Below are 18,353 nucleotides of genomic sequence, written 5' to 3' on the forward strand. Positions count from 1 at the left end.
GAAGAGAACTTTTAAAAAAACCAAACACCTTAGTTTTAGGGGTCCTGCCTGCCTTCCTGCCCTGCTCCCCGGCGGGGCGGCCCCGCGGCGCATAGGGGAGCGCGGGTGCGGCGGGGAGCGCGGCCCCTCCTGCGCGCCGGCGGCCTGACCTTCCCGGGGCCGCGCAGCGTTGCATAACTCCCCTGCGCGGCCGCGCTCGGCGCTAGTAGGCGCTGCAGCCCGACGAGTCGCTGCGGCCACCGGCCGCCGGGAAGCGCGGCGCCCCTCCGCGGGCGCGGTAGGCGGCGGGTGTCCCCCGAGCGCCGCGGCCACGCCAGGGGGCCGCCCGCCGGCTGCGGCGCGATCGGGGCGCGGAGCGGCCCCCCCGCACCCGCCGCCAAACTTCCGCGGGGACCAGCGCGGAGCCGGGCGCGGGGGTCGCATCCCCCGCGGCGGCTGGCAAACGCGCGCAGGCATCGGCAGACCCGCGTCTTTGGCTGAAAGTTGAGGGAGGGCTTTGCTTTTTCTTTTTTTGTTCCCCCCCACCCCTTTTTTTTTTTTTGCGGGGGGGAAGGGGGGTGTTCCTGCTGCACCACCTCCCCCGCGCCTGGTGCGCGCCCGCGGAGCCGCCCGCGGAGCCCCGCGCCATCGCGCCGCGCGCTCTAATTGAAATGGCGCTTTTGGCCGGGGGCGGGCTGCCAGGGCGCTCCGCAATAGCACAATGCATGTCGATAGACGTCATTTGGTTTTAATGGCCTACAGGAAATTTGGCGTTTACAATGCGAGACATTAGCAAAGGGTGAAAGGGAGGGGGAGGCGGGATGGATGGATGGATGGGAATAATTGCAGCCCCCCCCCACCCCCGCCTCCGAGACCCCCCGTCCGCACCCCGGCGGCACTGGGTGCTGGGGGGTGTGTGTGTGCGGGGGGGTGTCAGGGCTATTTTTTTATTATTTATTTTTGAACTTGATCTAGTTTATCAACAAGTGCAGAGTGGGTGCTACCCTAATTGTAACAGAGGAGTCAAGAGATGTGAGAAACGTGCCCTGTGTTACTTATTTGGGAGCTGAAAATTTATGCCTAGTTGAAAATGCCTGGGGAAATATTACATCAGACCAAATGACAATGATTAAAATCAGCTTTTTCCCCCCCCCTTCCCCCCCCTCTTTTCCTCCTTCTTCTTTTCAGTAAGTCTGTTGAAGGACGTGACAGTGGCCTGATCCTCTCCAACACCGAACCGTTATCCCCCGGCAGGGCCTGGCCGGGCCGGGCTGCGCGGGGCTGCGCGGGGCTCCCGCCCCAGCCGCGCGGCGCGGAGGGGCTCGGCGGGCAGCGGCGCCGGGGGCGCGGGCTGGGGAGCCGGCCGCCTTCCCAGCCTTATTTAATTTTCTGGGGTTGTATTTTATTTTATTCGGGGGGGGGGGGGGAATAAATCTGGAGACCTTCACCAAAAGGAGGGAAAAATATCCAATTTTCATCGCAAAATTAGCTAGGGCGAGAGCAAAGGGCTGAGCTAATTGTAGCCTAATCCTCTGCCCTGCAGGCGTTTGCAAAGCCCTGAGCAAGAATTCGCTTTTTTTCCTCCTCTTCTCCCTTCCCTCTGTTATTTAGAGACGGGATTATTGCCTTTCTTCTCATAACAGCCTCGGCAGTTTCATTTAAAGGCTTTTTTTTTTTTTTCCCCTCACACACACACACACACAAAATAAATACAAAAAGAAGCAGCAAAAACGGGGAGAGAGAGAGGAGAGAGAGAGAGCAGCTTTAAAAATAATAATAATCACAGCAGGATCTGCGGAGCAAAGATAGTAATAAAAGCAAAAAAGCTGAGCCCATCCACACACAAACCCAACAGAGCCCAAAGCCAAAGGGGGGCTCGCAGATCTCTTCTGCGCTCAAGGTAAGGAACGCGGCGGCTCCCGCGGCTGCCCGTGCCGGGGCCGGAGCGCGCAGTGCGCGCCGTGCCGTGCCGTGCCGTGCCGTGCATTGCATCGCATCGCATTGCATCGCGCCGCGCCGCGCTGCGCCGCGCGGCACGCTCGCGCCTTCGCTCGCTCTCTCTTTTTTTTTTTTTTTTTTTTTGGAAAGTGCCTCTTCTTCAAACTAACTCGGCGCTTGGCTCCGGAGGAGAAGCGGCGGAGGGGTGTTTTTTTAAAGCTACAGGACCCGTTTGCAGCCGCCCCGCTTTGATAGCGCTGCGTGTGTGTGTGTGTGTGTGTGTGTGTGTGTGTGTGTGTGGCTCTGTGTGTGTGTGCGCGCCCGTGTGTATGTTTTGTTTTGCTCCGCTCCAGCATGGGCAGCGCCGGCGGAGCGCCGCGGCCCGGGGTGCCCGCGCTCCCGCTGCCGCCCCGGCCTCGGCTCTGAAGACGGCCCAGCCCCAGCGCGGCGGAGGCAGCGCGGCTCGCTCCGCGCTCCCGCATGGTACACGCGGAGCCGCGGGGGTCGGGCGGGCGGCGGGCGGGGTGCCGCGGCGCGGGGGTGCGCGGGCCGGGGCGCGGGGGCTGGCGGCGGGGCGGCTCGGCACAAAGGGAAGGCGGGCGACAATGGGGAGCGCCGCGTATGGAAAACACGGGCGGGCTGTGAATGAAACTCTGGCGCCAGTGAGAGTGGAAGGCTTGGTTTGGGGTAGACTTCAAACCACTCTAGGCTATAGTTTGCATTTCTGTTCCTGCATGCGATGTGGCACACTTCTGCAAAATTAATACATTAGCCTGGCTAATGCTCACCACCATTGGCTGCACGGAAAATGTACAGGATCGGGGATTCGGGGTTGGCTTTTTTTTTTTTTTCTTGCATTCATCTAAGACATCTCCTTTCTTGTTATGTGGGAATAAGTAAAGGACGCCATGTTGTGCTTTTTTTTTTTTTTGGTTGAATTTTATCTTCGGGCATACAGGGTGTTTAGAAGAAAAAGGCAGAAGTTGAGTGACCGGGTGCGTTGCCTGCTGGTGATTTCCCTGACCATCAGTAGGGAAAGGCATTTGGGTGACGTGAAACTTGCACTAAATAGACTGGAGACTGCCAGAGATAGGCGGGGTGCGGGGGGGGGTGGGGGGGGGTGGGTGTGCAGGGGGGGGGAACCAACCTTTTTTTTTTCCCCTTGTTCTTTTTTCCTCCCCGCCCCCCCGTCGGTAACCAGAGCTCCAGAGGGAGCTCCCCCCTCCCCTGTAAAAGTTTTGGGCACCATCTCCTCTGTCACTCGGTCCGGTGCTCAGTGAAGCCGCGCGGAGGTGTGTGCAAATGTTTACGGACTTAATTTTGGAGCCGTCGAGCCCGAGGTTTGCAGTGCCCCCTCCTCGCTTTGTCTTTAGGCTGGGTTCACGGCGTAGAGCAGTTGTCTCGGAGTGGCTCTGGAGGCAGACCCGAGCGGTCGCCGTCCCTGTTTATAGAGACAAAGGTAATTGCCAAGTCTGTAGCTGTGCCCCTCTGGCTGCGCTAAACGCCGGCTGGGGAAATGCAGGCGCTGCCGTCAAGTCACGGGAGGGCCGGGTAACTCCTGCAGCCGGGTCCTGCCCCACAGAGCACTCTGGGGCTGGGGCGCCCGGGGGCTGCGGCGGGTGATCTACCCCTGATGCTCTCCTGGGTCCGCCGGTAAAGAAATCAAGGTCTCCGGGGAGGGAGAGGAGCTTTCCCGGGAACCCAGTCAGGGGACCGGCGTGGGAGCAGCTGCGGGCGCTGCGCGGGGTGCAGCCGGGCCGGGGTCCTGCGGCCGGGCCGGGGGTCTGCAGCCGCCGGGACCCCGCTGGCCCTGGCTGCGGCCGCGACCTGCCCTCGCTCCGGCTCCCCGGGGGAGCGGGCTGCTTCATGGCAGGTCCTTAAACCTGCCGTTTTCATTTCACGTCTTCAATGTGCATGAAGGAATTAAACTGCACGAGTGAATAACAGCATTAGTTTCAATTAATTTTTATCCTGGCAACAATAAACTTTAGAAACAAAGCGCTTTTACATCCTTAATTAGTCTTGCTTCCCATCTGTAGTCTTTTAAGTGCCTGCTCCTTGATTTAACTTTGTCCCTCCTTCAGAGCCGCCTCCTTTTTCATTCTTTTCCCTTTTTTCTCGTTACCCCTGCCAGACCGCTGCCTGTTTCTTCCCTGCAACCTTTCACCTCCCTTGTCCCTATCTGTCTGCTCTGTTCTGTGCAGTTTATTTCTACTGTATTTTCCCAACATCAACAGCCAGTATTGGTTACCATGGCCCCAAGCTATGTGCAGAGGTGGGAAAGCTTCATCCGCCCAAAAGTTCTTACACTTTTGAAGTCTTTCTTTTAGTAGGATCTGAAATGTATCATCTAGAGTGTGTATTAAATGAACAGTATTCCTGAAGGCTTTAGAGCAAGAAAGGCAACACCCTGGAAAATTCTGCAGTCTTTCAGCATTCTCTGCCCTAGGGTTATAGCCCTGGGCACGGAGCTGAATGGAGCTCTTACAACTGCCTTCTGTTTACCTTTTATGGTTAAAATAACAGCTTAGCAAAGAAGCAACTTCATGGAGAAACGATTCAGTGAAATCATCTCAAGCTGTAGCAGCATAGCTAGTTTAATCACCCCTAGAGAGCTGAACAACTGTGAGCACAATGGGACACAAAATCATTTTGTGTGTAAATGAGCATGGCATTGTGATTATTTCACTTTGCATGGGCAAATAGTTTTTACAAGCAGTACTTATGCAGTTAGCTTAGAAAGGCAGAAAAAGATAAGCTGGCTCTGAAAGATCTTGGTGTGTAATGTTTGAAAAACTAAATATTCACATAATTTGGGAATCAGGCTCTATTGATTTTGCCTTCAGCAGGTTCCTGTGTTACTTATTAGAGCAGGGTTATTGCCTGTGCCACTAGTTGGGATGCTGTATCCTGTTGTAGGCAACTAAAGAGCAAGGATTATTTTAACATGGTTTAATAAATGAAGTTTGTTAGTGTTTCTGCGATATTTACCCTTAAGGTTTTAATTTTCACATCAGTATTAGAAAATATGTGCATAAAGACTTTCACCGGATAAATAAATTTAGGATTTTTGCTTTGTGCATAAAATAACTACATTACTCAGTGTGATGAATTTTAGCTGCGTTTTACATTAACAAGAAGAAGGAGTCATTAGAAATAGGGTTACGGTACCTTAAGAAATAGGGGCTATTTATTTTTTTGGAGCAATAGGAATGTTTTCAGTGCCCTTTATGTAGTGCTTAGCAATTACGCCCCTTGACAGTTTGCTCATATGAAGATGATTGAATTCCACAACTTCAATAAAAATGTAGGATTCATTTTTTTAATAGGAATCCTCTCTGACCAGGGGAAAAGCCTGTGTTTTAATTCCCCTTCTCCTCCCCTCCCCCAAAAAGCCAGTGGCACCCTCAATAAGTATGAAAAGCCATAAAAGTTTGAGAACTATTTTAGCTTTCCAGTGATTTTCTATAATTAAGTGTTTTTTCAACACATGCTCTAGCTGAGAGATGCCAAAAGCAGAGGATTGTTCAAAAGGTCCCTCCAGTGAATAGTATAAATTAAATATCTACTGTGTGAGTATGGCCTCACTGAGAATCTCAGACTCTTTACAGATCAAGGAATTTACTGGTATACCAACATTAAACAAAATCCTAAGATAGCAGCAGTGTTTAAATATGCACAAATAGATTCAGATCACTTGATCTTTAGCTATCTGTGCATATTTTAAAATTGAAGCCTGTATTTCAAGACAAATGGTTAAATGTAAGACGCATTTACAGAGGACTGGAAGTCCTTTGATTTCATTTGGAAATTGTAACAAGGGGTGCAGATGAGCCCTAATTAGGCACTTGTTTTGTGAAACTGCATGAGATTTATTTCTAAGGCAGCTCTGTAGCATGTGAGGTCTGTACCTTTATCATTAGTGATAATAGTTGGGGTCTGAACAAAGACAGGGTTGACATTCAGCCTGGATCTTCTGACCCTTTCATTTAAGTGAAGGAGTAGAGAGTGAACATGAGTTTACAGTGCTCTTTGGTAAGAAAAAAAAAAACCTTTGTGTTGGCAGGCAGATGAGGCACCCACAGAGTAGTAAACATGTCGATGAAATACTGTAGGTACTTAGTATGTAAGTTGTTTTTAAAAGTTAGTTCTTCTATTTATGCTATACGACATATTTAGTGAAGATTGCCCACAACAGGCTCTTGTGGGAAACAAGAAAGCAGCGTCTTCAGTCATGAAAGGATTCAATCACTTTCCTTGAAGGTGGTGCTGTAGTAAAAATGTTAATGCCCAATTTCGCATCGGCTGACACAGGAGTCCTAGGACAGAGTTGGTATTTGCTTCGTGTTCAGTGCAGATGTCCGTCCAGCCTCCGAAGAGAAAAGGATGTGGATTCATAATGGGGTGATGTATTTCTGTGCTGTAGATGCAGGAAATTCTTAGGAGCTAACCAAGATGAAATACAGTAAATGGAGATGTGATGACTTTGTGAAGCTGTCCAGATGTATTAAGATTTTTCAGTCCCTTTCTATATAGCTCAGAATTTGTTTTTACAAAGAATGTTGCTAATTGTATGTTCATCGAGTGGGGTAGCCAGGCATCTTGTGCAAAATACTGCTGAGAGAAAGGCGAGACCAGCTTTAGATTTCTAAGAAACATTGTCAAAGTAATGTGAGAGAAATGGGAATTCACTTTGCAATGCTGCATGTAAAGTGCTTGTCAGATGTAAGGAAGAGCCTGGGTGCTTAGTAGCATGCTTGCAGAACAAAATACCAAGAAAATTAGATTATATTCAGAAATGTCTTCAACTATAATGTTTTGCATATGTTGCTTTACCCATAAGGGGGAGAATGGATGGACATTTTTTTAAACTTTATAAAAGGGTTTTTTTCCGTTTGACATGTATGCCATCTATACCAATTTAACTGAAATCAGCTTTGAGACACGTTTCATGCAGAATAAGCTGTGCTTTTCTTACAGAAGAGAATTGAGGAATTTTCTTTTGCTGTGGTTGTCGTGTTCATTTTTAAAGACATTTCAGTATTTTTTGCTTTGTATGTCAGCTGAGGATTTTTGGACTCAATTCAGAAATTTCACTAATTTTCAAATATTTTATTAGGTGGATTGTTGAATTTGCAATTTTGTATGCCAGACTGTACGGTACTTTCTAAGGTGTCTTGTCATGGGCCAGTTTATATATCACACTGGTTTCACTGCTTCCAGGTATTAATTGCTTTCCATTTGAAAGTTTATTAGTTCTTTATGTCTAATAGTAAGGCTTAACTGAAAATTATGCATTTATTTCACTATTATTGAAAATAAACCTGAAAATTGATCTTAGTTTGATGTGAAATTTACTAGATGTATAAACTAAATGCCTTAGGTACTGAGGAAGTCACTAATTTAGAGGTGTCTCGTTACTGAGACAAACTTGCAAAAACCCCTGAATCCCAATTCACAAATTGGTTATTCGTTTGTCAGGGGATATTTCACATCTAACACATAAGCCCGCGACCTTTAATTAGAATTTTGCAGTTTGTTTTATGCCCCTTGAGGCTGACACCTTGAAAAATTTTTTTCTTGATTTCTTATTGCTAATAAGCATCTTTCTCTTCCCCTCTGGTACTTTGAAGAAAATGATGCAAATACACTTAATTACAGTGGTGGCAATAATTTGTTAGCTGAATATGTGATCAGGCAGATGCAAAAATGATCTGATTAGATCTGTGATCACACTGGAAAGAAAGGTAACACACTGCTACATTTAAGAGAAACTGTTCTTTTTTGCCTTCCCTTTGCAGGAGGGAAGAAGCATGTCCCGTCTGTCTCTAACACGGTCCCCAGTTTCTCCTCTGGCTGCTCAAGGAATTCCTCTCCCAGCTCAACTCACCAAGTCAAACGCTCCCGTACACATCGATGTAGGAGGACACATGTACACCAGCAGCCTGGCTACCTTGACAAAGTACCCAGACTCCAGGTAAGACCTTGGCATTTTCAGGCTCTCTGCCCAAATTTCTGTTGGTTGCATGGAAAGAGGCATGTACCTGTGAGGAATATTTCAATGCAAAATACAATTTATTATATATTCACCACTTATGAATAATTCAGTTCCCGATTTATACAGAAACTTCACTGGGGTTCTACAGAAAAAAAAGCCTTTAAAATTTATGTATTTTTTAGAGTCTATTCATTTTCTCTCCCAACATCTTCTGCATTCTGCTGATATATTTGAAGCACCTGTTGGTGTACTTTCCTAGATTATTTCTAACTGTACCAAGCAACTACTTTCAGATTTAGGGGAAGAAAAAGTTCCTTTTTTTTTTTTTTTTCTCTTCCTTGGAAAACAGAATGGCTCTCTTACACTGGGACTAATGGATGCTTCTGTTGGCCAGCCAAAAACCCTAACCTCAGTGGCAGCTGTGTGCCTCTGTGTCGGTGGTCATTCCCTTTGGGCAGTGGCTAGCTGACTGCTCTGTCCACTTGCAGCTGCAGGCTGGATTGAACCTTTGCATGCTTAAAGGTGGCTAATTTGTGCTACACAGGTTGGTGACATGTCTGGCAAAATTTATTCAGATCTGGCCAGTATTGTCTGAGACTAGACTCTAGATACGCCACATTATGAACAGATGTGATATGAGATGTGATTTGTGTATGTGGCAGTCTTTATTATTTTCCCAGTGGGTGCTGAGCACTGTGAGAGATGGGGGATCCTGGGCAGCATCAGGCCTGTGACAGTAGTGTGGACAGGACCACTGTGTTAAGGGTTAAAGCACATTCATTGGAGCACGACATTAAGACATACCTGATTTTGATTTACAGTTACAATCACTAAACCAATTCAAGTTTTTGTCATTCAGAGTGCTTATTTTTCAGACAGGTAAGTGCCTCATATGTAACCAGGAGAAGGTATAGATGTGCAGCGTCAGGGTGCCCAGCAGACAGGTTAAAGGAGGCACTATGGACTCAAAAGCAAACCAGAGCCCAGGTCAGCAAGTTTTGTTGCCAGAAGTTTTGCTGCCTACAAGGCCAGTATTTCCCTTAGGGCTTAGATGATTTTTTTTTTTTTGTGTGACAATCAGTGTAAAGCTCTAGTTTCATTTGAAGATTTTTCCTTTACAAGAACTAAGGATTTTTGCACAGATTTGGCAGGTTCCCAAGCAATAAATGACATTTATGGAGACACCTTGAAATGCCTCTGATGTCATGAAGCATATGGCTGTGATTTCATTTGAAGGAAAGGGAGCTGCTGAAATTCTCTATGGAAAAGAAACAGTTCTTAAAATACCTGTATTTTATGGTCAGACCAAAACAATATGATTTTTCTGGACAGTGTGTTTAATGTCTGTGTGGTACTGCTTCAGTCATAGAGAAGAAATCTGTTCAGTGGGGAGAGATTTATAACAGAATCAGACAAATGCTTTATAGTATAAAAAATACAGAGAAGATTCAGCAGTTGTAACAGAGTGGCACATCTGTTTCCACATTTTAAAATACCACTGCTGACGCTATTTTTAAAATGTACCCCATATCAGACTTACTTAATAAAAGCTTCAGTTATAGAAGCTTTGGGAGAATATACATAAATTCACAGATTTTATTTAAAGAGAATAGATTACTGATCTAAAGCTTTTTTTTCCTGTTTGATAAACAACAAAGTATTTCTTCAGATTTTTTACTTTGTCTAAACTGTAAGTACAAAACTGACCAAGAGCTCACGTGCTGCCTGATGTTTTAGTATGTACTGTCTTCTGTTTGTAGCACTGTGTTATCTCATAAGGCTTCAGTGCTTTTTCACATGCTCAAACTTCAGTTCTCACTGGAGTAAGAGCCTACAGGATGAGACCTTTTTATAGCAAAAGATCGCCCTTCACCAGCATCCCAACTAGGACATATTGCTGTGTACATTATGAAGCTGGATGAAGGGTACACCTTAATTTATGATTGTTTTTCAAAGTTTTTTAAAATTTGTTTTTTCTGCAGTGCTGCATACTAGACTTGGTTGGTTACCCCCCCATTGAGTCTGGCCTGCTCTCATTCCTGGTTAAGGGAAAGTACTTGCAGTTATTTCAACGGGGATGGTTGGAGCTCCTGACTGTGCTTCGCTGCCCTGGTGTGTATATTCTGTAAGGCACAGGCTGTCTTCACAGTGGTCTGTGTCTGTCAGGTGCAGGAAGGAGATAGCTTTTCTGAGCAAGACATCTGGAAATAATGTCAGAGCACTGTTAGCTTACACTCAGAAAAAAAAAATTATTGGCCACATATAGAGGCATGGCCATACTTACCTATACACAGAGCTTTCTTTTTTGGGCACTGTATTAAACTCTTGGTTTGAGCACGAGTTTGAAGGCTTGTAGATTGTTTTTCAGCAAAAGATGTAAGCATACCCTGAAATGTTTTGCTGAATCTTAGCTTCAGTCACATAAAATAGTTTGCGCTCACTAAAATTGAAAGCTGTGGGAACAAACTTCCTCTTTTTTTCTGTTACAATCTCTTTGTTTCTTCCTCTGCATTCCAAAATCCTAACTAGGCTTTTAGTTTGTCATATATACTGTACATGTGTGTTTAAGGACACATACAGACTGTGAATGTGTATAAATACAATCAAGGTACGCTTACACAGAGACATCACATGCTAATGGAAAACAGGAAAAAAATACAATCAGCAAATCATGTTTATACTTCCATAGTATTTTGAGGAGGCCCAATCCTATTAGGTCCTGAACAAACACAATTCACATTGACTTCAATGGGAGGGAAGAGCTCCCAGCAGCTTGCCAGATCAGGCCCAGCAGGAGCAAGTATCGGTACGACCAGTTCCTGCCTATACCTGCTCTCCTGTCACCCCTCTGGTATGATATAAATTACACCTGACAGCAGGCAGCGTGATATTGTAATTTGTTAGGATTGACTGTGCTTAGCCCACTTAGCTGGCTCTGCTTGGCTCTTCCCGAGTCACTTGGTGGGCTCTAGTTAGGGGAGGTAAAGGACCCGATTCTGGAAGTCTGTGTCATAGGAGCAGCTAGCTGGTGATGTGAAGTTGGAGGGCAGATCTTGCATTTCAGTGATCCCAGAGTTGTTTCAGAGCAACTTTGACATAAGTCTTTAACATGGTTTATGTTAGTGCTGCTGTGGGAAGAGCATTTGTCCATTGATTAAATTAGCATAAGTAAAGGATGCCAGATTAGCCATTAAAAGGGATAGATAGATGCTCCCTTTCCAGTAAATTTTTATGGGCTGCTTAAATTCTCTCAGCTAAAAAGGAGAAAACTTGAGCAGTACACAACTGGTGTGACAAAGGAGAAGAGGGTTAAACAGCCACTGTCAAATATTGTTTCTAAACCACTTACACTCACCTTACATACTGCTCTTACACACCTTTCCAATTGGCTTTTTGAATGAAACACCGTACTAAAGAAACATCAAACTCTGAGAAATTGTGGCCACCGACAGCATAATGATGGTGCTCACTGAAATTACCTCAGAAGTAATGTTATTAATCCCTCTTCCTATAGCCACTTCGGGCTGCTTTCTGTGCATACCCAAAATTGCCGTTAAAGGTAACAAGCTTTGGAGGTACAAGGAGGCTGATGTTGTCTTACCTGGATCTGAGGCTGGATTTCAGGAGTGTATTTTCAGCAAGTTCTCCCACCAAAATTCCCAACTCTGGTAATTGTGAGTTACAGGAAGAAAGAAGAAAAACCTGTTGAATTCAGTCTCATGACCCTTACCACCAACATCTTCTTTCTAAACTAACTGGCTAAGTAGACAAATTATTTACCTTTGAGAGCATTTCCTCTAGAAATTCCATTCATGTTTTCTCCCAGAGGACCTCTGAAGCAGCTCCTTCACACATTGACACTTGAATATAGATTCATATGACAGACTGTAAAGGCTGCAAAGCCTTTAGCAGATCTGTACAAAGAGTTGCAAGTTGTATTTATCCAAGGGAGTGAGACAGTTCTTCATTTAAAAAACAAACCCACACCAGAAGTCCAAGCTCCTGACCTGCAGTCAGGAATACCCAAAGACACTGCCAGATCCTCCAGTCTTACTCCCACTGAACTCTGTGGCAGACAGCTCATTGACTTCAGGTGGAAAAGAACTGGAAGTTCCAAATCCACGAGTACCACCGCAAGCCCCGGCTTCTCAATTTCAGTGGAAACTTTGATACCACTTTGAATTCCTGTTAGAAAGCAGAACAAAAGTTTTCATCAGAAGCCTGTCCTTGTTGCAGCCCTAAATAATGTTTTTAACTCAAGGAATCGCTGTGAGCTCTTTGTGAATTGTTCTGCTATAAAAGGTAAATACATTTACCTTATGTTCTTGGTTAATTAGTATTTGTTGAAAAACCATCTACTAAAGATAAGCATGTTCTTTTGTTCAAATTTTATTTATAGAAGTTCATGCTTTCCATGGTGTTAATCATGTGACAGAAGCAAGCAAGAATATTTTAATTGACGTGGCACTGTCTAGGTGGGAGTAGCATGGGCGCACAGACCCCATGTAGTGCGCCATGTTTGGGACCTCTCTGCTCCCAGCCTTTCCTTTTCAGGAAAATAGATCTTTTTGGCCCCATGGCCCAAGGCATGTCAAGCCAGTGCTAACATAGTGCACATCCTGATCTCAGCTTTTGGGGAACCTGGGCCCACTCTGGACACTATGTCCTCCAAAGAAAACCAGCCCAGGCTTTATTAAGTGTTTCAGAAACTAACGACCTTAGCTGTTACAAGACATAGTAGAGTGCTCCAGGCATATCCCCCTGCCTCTCCTTTGAACTTGTGGGCTTTTTTTGTCATTTACAAAGGAGTTCCCTAAAGCATGTGTCTTCTCTTGACTTTTTTGTTAAAACAGTCACGCTTTTATAGATGCACCCTCAGACAAGTTCTCCTACCAGGTGTGACCTCTTGATTCTAGCTACTCTGTAGGTATCTGTGGGTTTTAATTCCCTTAACCTTTTCCTCTACACCTCCATCTCTCTGGTTGCTGGAGCTCAGCACTGACACCTGAGGTCTTCTGCTTCTCCCCCCTTTTCTGCAGCCGCAGTGGGCTGGGCTGAGTTCAGGGGAAAGCACTTCTCCAAGTTTTAGGTCCCCTGTGTTGACCCTGACAACACGATTTCTGACCCCGTACAGCCAGGTACAGTGGCTTTGTAAACTCAGATACACCTGCTACGGAGACCTACAAGATGGATTTTCCACATCATCCGTTACACAAAGGGCTCTGTACTGGGTCTGCACTTCTTGGGAGGGAGCAGGAAAATTCTTAATTTGGATATGTTTAGGACATATAATTCTCCAGACTCAGCATACCTGAGAACATCTCACATTTTTTGCTCATATAGCATCAGTCCAGTGTCACTCTTAACTTACTTGCTAATTTCCAATCAGATCTGTGTATTAGTAATATTACCGCCTGAAAAAAATACCGTGTTAGCAAGTTTTGTCACTTACCCCATGCTGGCAGTTAGGGTGTAAATCAGTCCTTCAACAAGGCCTGTACTCAGGCCAGGTTAAGTGGAGTGAAGACCAGATTTGTTCATAACCAGAGGTTGTTGGTGGCTACAAAAGCAGAGCACGTTTGAGGGCAGGATCCCGGTCTGCAGCAGCAGCGTCAGCTCTCTTGGGCCAGCACAGCCTCCTGCCAGCCCTGTGCCACAGAAGTCCTGTGCCATGTGGCACTGGTAGCATCCATCCTGACGTAGGTGTCTCCCAAACCTCTCTGTGCCACTGTTCCTCTGTGCTGCTTACCCACCCAGCGACTGTATAGTTTCTTGTCCCTCTTCAGTCCCTCTCTCATCCCTGCACACCCACTAAACTACTCTGGTTTAGCATGCTGCCACGGTGCATTTCACCCTTTGTAAGGTACTACTCTTCCCACCAAGGCCAGTTGTGAAGCGCCCTGTTTGCAGGGTGATACCAGGCTTAGACACTCACAGGCTACAAACTGTTGTCTGTTACCCAAAAGGCAGAGCTGCTGAGTAGGTGCCAGCAGCCCACATTCAGGCGAAGTGCTACAAAATGCACCTGCATGCAAGCTGCAGCAGAAAGCTCATTATTTTTAATCGGTATTGTGAACTTGAACCATACACAGACTTTAAAGCAAAACACCCGAAGAGGCAGGAGCAAGCTCAGAGATGCAGGTTATGGGCATGGTGCATGAGCGCCGCGCACATGTAACGACACGGCACACCAGTGTGGCAGCTCTGCAGAGAGGGGTGAGCCTGCTAGGGCTCCCCTGGGCTCTGCCATTGTTCAAGGCAATCAGGTGTATGCTGCAGATGGGAACAAGTAAAGGAGCTGAAAAATCAGACGTTTGGTTATATGCAGTGCCTTTTCTGAGCTAACATCAGAATTTTCATGGAGGTTAAAATAATTTCCGTTTTTTATTTCATGCACCTGCAACTTAGAGATAAATCTTTGGAATTTTTCTTACTTGGTTGTTGACTGGGTAAACCTCTCTTTGGTTTCTAATAGAATTTTGACCAGAAGAACACTTAGGGAAAAAACAACTTAAAAAGGGCTTTCTCCTTCGCAGCCCTTGTCCCCCCCGCCATCTGCCTGCAGATGTTGCACTTACCAGAGTGAGAGCTTGAGAAAGTGAAGGAAATCTTACTGCCAGGCTGCTGAATCAGATAGTGTAAAACAAACCAGTCTTTCCTCATCTGCGAAGCCAAGTATTGCTGCTTTGTATGGGCTGCCGCGTGACGGAGGTCACACAAGTCCATGCAGCACTTTGATAAGCTCTGGAAAAGGTGTGAAATGTTTGTTCCTATGGGCAGACGTGTGTTGCTGCTCTGAGGGATCCAGCACAGCTCCCAGGCAGTGCACAGGGCACAGGCAAGGAACTTGCAGGCTGGCCAGAGCCGCTCCAGTGGGAGGTCCAACAGTCCCTGCTCCGTGAGCCCCAGAGCATGACCTGTGCCAGAGGAGGGGCACATGGCTTGGCCTCTGTGGAAAATAAAAATAATCTGTAACAGGGATGCAATTACAACTGGGAATGATGATGTTGTATACCCTGTCTCAGGCTTTCACTAGCGGCAAGAAGTCCTGGCTTTGGGGTCTGGCAGAGCCCACAGAAGCACACCGTGATAGCAGTTTCTGCATGTTGTCCAGGGCTGTTGTTGCCCAGCTGGAGATCTGCTGATAAAGGAGAATAGTCCCTGTAACCTTAACCCTTCATCCCAGTGACTTGGGGAAATGGGAGGGAAGGAATTTGTATGGAATCTGATTCTTCAGACCTGTCTGTCTCCACCTCTCCAGGTTCTCCTACTAACTGGCATGTAGGGAGCCACAACAGAGCTGAGCTGTCTGCTGTGATAAAGGTGTTTACTCCTTAGTGGGCTTCATAGCTGCTGCCTTGCCCAGCACAGCCGCTGCCCAGGGACTGCCTGCAGGCTCTGGAGAGGAAAATAGAGTTTACCCTTTGGGAGTACAAATCTTACTGTAATTGGGTGCTGAGTTTAAGCCCTGTCGATAAATGACTTATTTGTGTGGTTACTTGGAATACTTGGTGAAATGCACTAGGCAGAAAATACTGCCTAGCCTAGTCTCTGATGAACACTTTTTCAGAAATTATTGTTTCTCTGCATACATTTACAGCCTGGGTTGTGCTGAGTTCTAGACATAAATGGGTATCATGACATCTAGGAAGGGGCAGACCAAGCTAGTCATGGAGAGGAGAAGATAGCAAATCAACACTCACCTGACTTACAGAAATAAAATTACAGTGTGGTGCTGTGCCTGGGACGGGCTGTTGAAAAAACCCCTGACTTTGAGAAAATTGGACATTCCTATGCAGATGCTAGCTTACTCAACTCAGTTAGTTGAAAGGAAGAACAGACATCTCCATGCAGCTTGCACAGCCTGCCCGTGGTCAGGAGGGCTGTCATTTAGGGCCTCTCAGAGGAGCCTAGAAGATGAACCTTGAACAGTGTTTCCAGTACTTCCAACACAAAACACAGCTGGCCTCATCTCATTTTCTGCTCTTCGCTTTCTTCTTCTGCAATGATAACACAATTGTAGTTGGGTCACACTTAGCACATTAGCAATTCCCACCCTTTCTGCTTACAACAGACTGAAAACTGGTTTATTAAAACTCACAAAGAGAAGCCAGCAGACAAGGAGGCTAAAGTTCAACTTTTCAAGGGTTTTTTTGGTTTAGCATCCTATAGCAGTTTCTGAGGTTAGTTACTCAAGTACTTCTGACATTTCTTTCATTACTACTTTTGCTTACCACTCACCTGACAGGGCCAGCAGTACACTTCAGCTTTTCTTTCAGCAGTCATTTTCAGGGCAGTAACATGAAAAGCACAAGCAGCATACCTTGAAAAACCACTCTCACAACACACCACAGAAGCAGCCTGTCTCCTTTTATGTGCTGCTGGTGGAGGCTGTTAACCTGCCGAAGAGCGTGGTGTAAAGTACTGCACCTGCGCTTGGGTCCACAGGTGTAGCAGCTTCACACTGGAAGCAAAGGGGAATCTCCTACACTGATTGCTTCTTCCCGTGCTGCATGGCTAGCTCCCTTATCCCATGGACAGGGGTTAGGTAAAGATGTGGATTCAGTAGCTTTGTACTGGAAATCATGTCCTGAGGTCACAGCTCACCATACCAGTGGAGCAGATGAGGTCTTACCTCTTCATATTTGGTCTTTGAATACACATGACTGGTCTTTTGATTTGTAAAGACCCTGCAATGGCAGCTGGTCTGCTTAGGGGGATATTTCATGAACTACTTAGGAAGTTTATAAAACAGACTCCCTAGATCATGAAGCAAGGGGGTATCTGTTTTGTAAGGAACATGTTATGAAATTAATTTGTCTCTAGGCCTAACTTACTTATTTTAATGATCCCACTGGTGGTTGTCGTAGGTGTCTTTCTGTGTATATATTGTGACCTACATGCTTGTGATCATTTATGAAATCCAAGATTTAAAAATACTTTGGACCTTACTAAGTCCTTGCCTACTTTCACTGAAATAAATGGAAGTGGTTTGGGTATTGGTATGTTGGGCCAAATCTCTCTTCCAATGAAGTCAATGAGAGTTTTACTGTAAGCTTAGATGGAAACAAAGTAAGCCTTACTCTTTTAGAAAACTGGCCTAATAATAAACCTGGCCAGAATAATCCCAGTGTAACCCTGTTGACCTCTGTGGAGTTACATCAGGGATGTATACTGACGTGATGTGTGGAGAGAAAGTAAGAGAACCTGAATGTTGTAGTAAGATGCTTCTGCTAGGTATCCACAGTACTCTTGTCCCAAAAACATCTGAAGGTGTAAAACCAATAGGCAAATGAAGACAAAGCATCATGCACTGACAGGTGTGTGCACATACCTTTCCTGCTCAGATGGCCTTCCCAAAGAGACAACTCCGCTGGTTTTGAAGGAGTTACCCGAAATTTGTACCTATATAACTGAAATCAGAATTAATCTATTAATAGGTTAAGAAAATCTTTAAGAACAAAGTGCATATTTAAATAGAAGAGATACACCGGCATGTAAACTCAGGATTCATATGTGAAAGTATAAAAGGAGGCTAGATCTCTTAAGCACAGAGTAACAAGATGGTGTGGAGGGTGCCAGGCCGTAGCTGACACGGGTTGTGCCCCATGCTGCCGCTAGCTGCATTGACATCGCCAGGCTTCTGTGTTAGAGGAAGTGTAATAAATTGATGGGTATATCCAGCATATATATGGTGTAGCACATCAGCTTGTTCCCTCGTGCTGTACTGACATTAAATGCATGATCTGGTGACTGAAACAGGTAAGTATTGTCAGTCACTCTCATCCCTGGTATAACTCCATTGATACAGAGTTACAGCAGGCTGGTGGCTCTCCTAACCGAATTTGATAGCTGGGAGAAGCTGCAGAGCTGGAATTAAACGCGAGTTATAAACTCTTATTTCCATGCTCTGTCCACCAAAAGGCCTACTCCTTCACCTCATCTGCTGTGATTAGCATGTACTTCAATCTTTTGATGCTTAAAAAAGAAATGACACCTGTAAACATTTTACAAGGGTTTGTTTTTTTGTTTTTACCTGATTTGCTCTCACTTGAAACTCTGCCAGGCAGGATGGCTATTAGCTTCACATGTGTGCATGATTGCATTCCTTATGGATGCAGTCATCCTGATGACTGCTTGCCTGTCAGAGCTGGGCACCAGGACAGATAGGCTCAGCAGAGGTATTCCGGTGTTCACCTGTACTATGTTGATTTCACTACTGCAGTATGGTATCCTATGGTCAAAGGCTAAAATTACTTTTTTATCTGCTGAGGACCACATAAAGCAAAACCTGAAAGGATTCCTGCACGTGGATGCTGGGAAGCTATTATACAGCATTTGCACCGTTGCTCTTGGTCAGACTCAGAAGGGATCAGTTGGCAAGCATTGGAAACTGAGATTTGCACCGTAAAGCTGAAACGCTGAAGGACTCCCAGTC

At 45.9% G+C, this 18,353-nt stretch overlaps 1 protein-coding gene and 1 long non-coding RNA gene across 4 annotated transcripts in view; one reads left to right on the top strand and one right to left on the bottom strand.

The window, feature by feature from the left end:
- Positions 1-1,444: 1,444 nt before the first annotated feature.
- Positions 1,445-18,353, top strand: part of KCTD15 (potassium channel tetramerization domain containing 15) — a 45,535-nt gene continuing 28,626 nt past the window's right edge. The window contains exons 1-2 of one of the 2 annotated variants that reach the window (XM_027813186.2): positions 1,445-1,879; positions 7,719-7,894. In XM_027813186.2, the coding sequence (XP_027668987.1) occupies positions 7,731-7,894 (164 nt within the window). In that variant the 5' untranslated portion in view covers positions 1,445-1,879; positions 7,719-7,730. Of the gene's footprint in view, positions 1,880-2,074; positions 2,401-7,718; positions 7,895-18,353 lie in introns of those variants that run through there. The other variant, XM_055726931.1, reaches the window with a different exon arrangement.
- On the bottom strand, positions 9,279-14,613 carry LOC114017364 (uncharacterized). 2 transcript variants are annotated; one of them, XR_003562375.2, is made up of 4 exons: positions 14,494-14,613; positions 11,696-12,100; positions 11,517-11,580; positions 9,279-10,116 (listed from the first exon to the last, which is right to left on the bottom strand). It is a non-coding gene; the product is annotated as an uncharacterized LOC114017364 (long non-coding RNA). The 2 variants fall into 2 exon arrangements; XR_003562374.2 differs by having other exon boundaries at positions 9,279-11,580.

Source organism: Falco cherrug, chromosome 14 (assembly GCF_023634085.1).
Source record: "Falco cherrug isolate bFalChe1 chromosome 14, bFalChe1.pri, whole genome shotgun sequence".
Classification (NCBI taxonomy): domain Eukaryota; kingdom Metazoa; phylum Chordata; class Aves; order Falconiformes; family Falconidae; genus Falco; species Falco cherrug.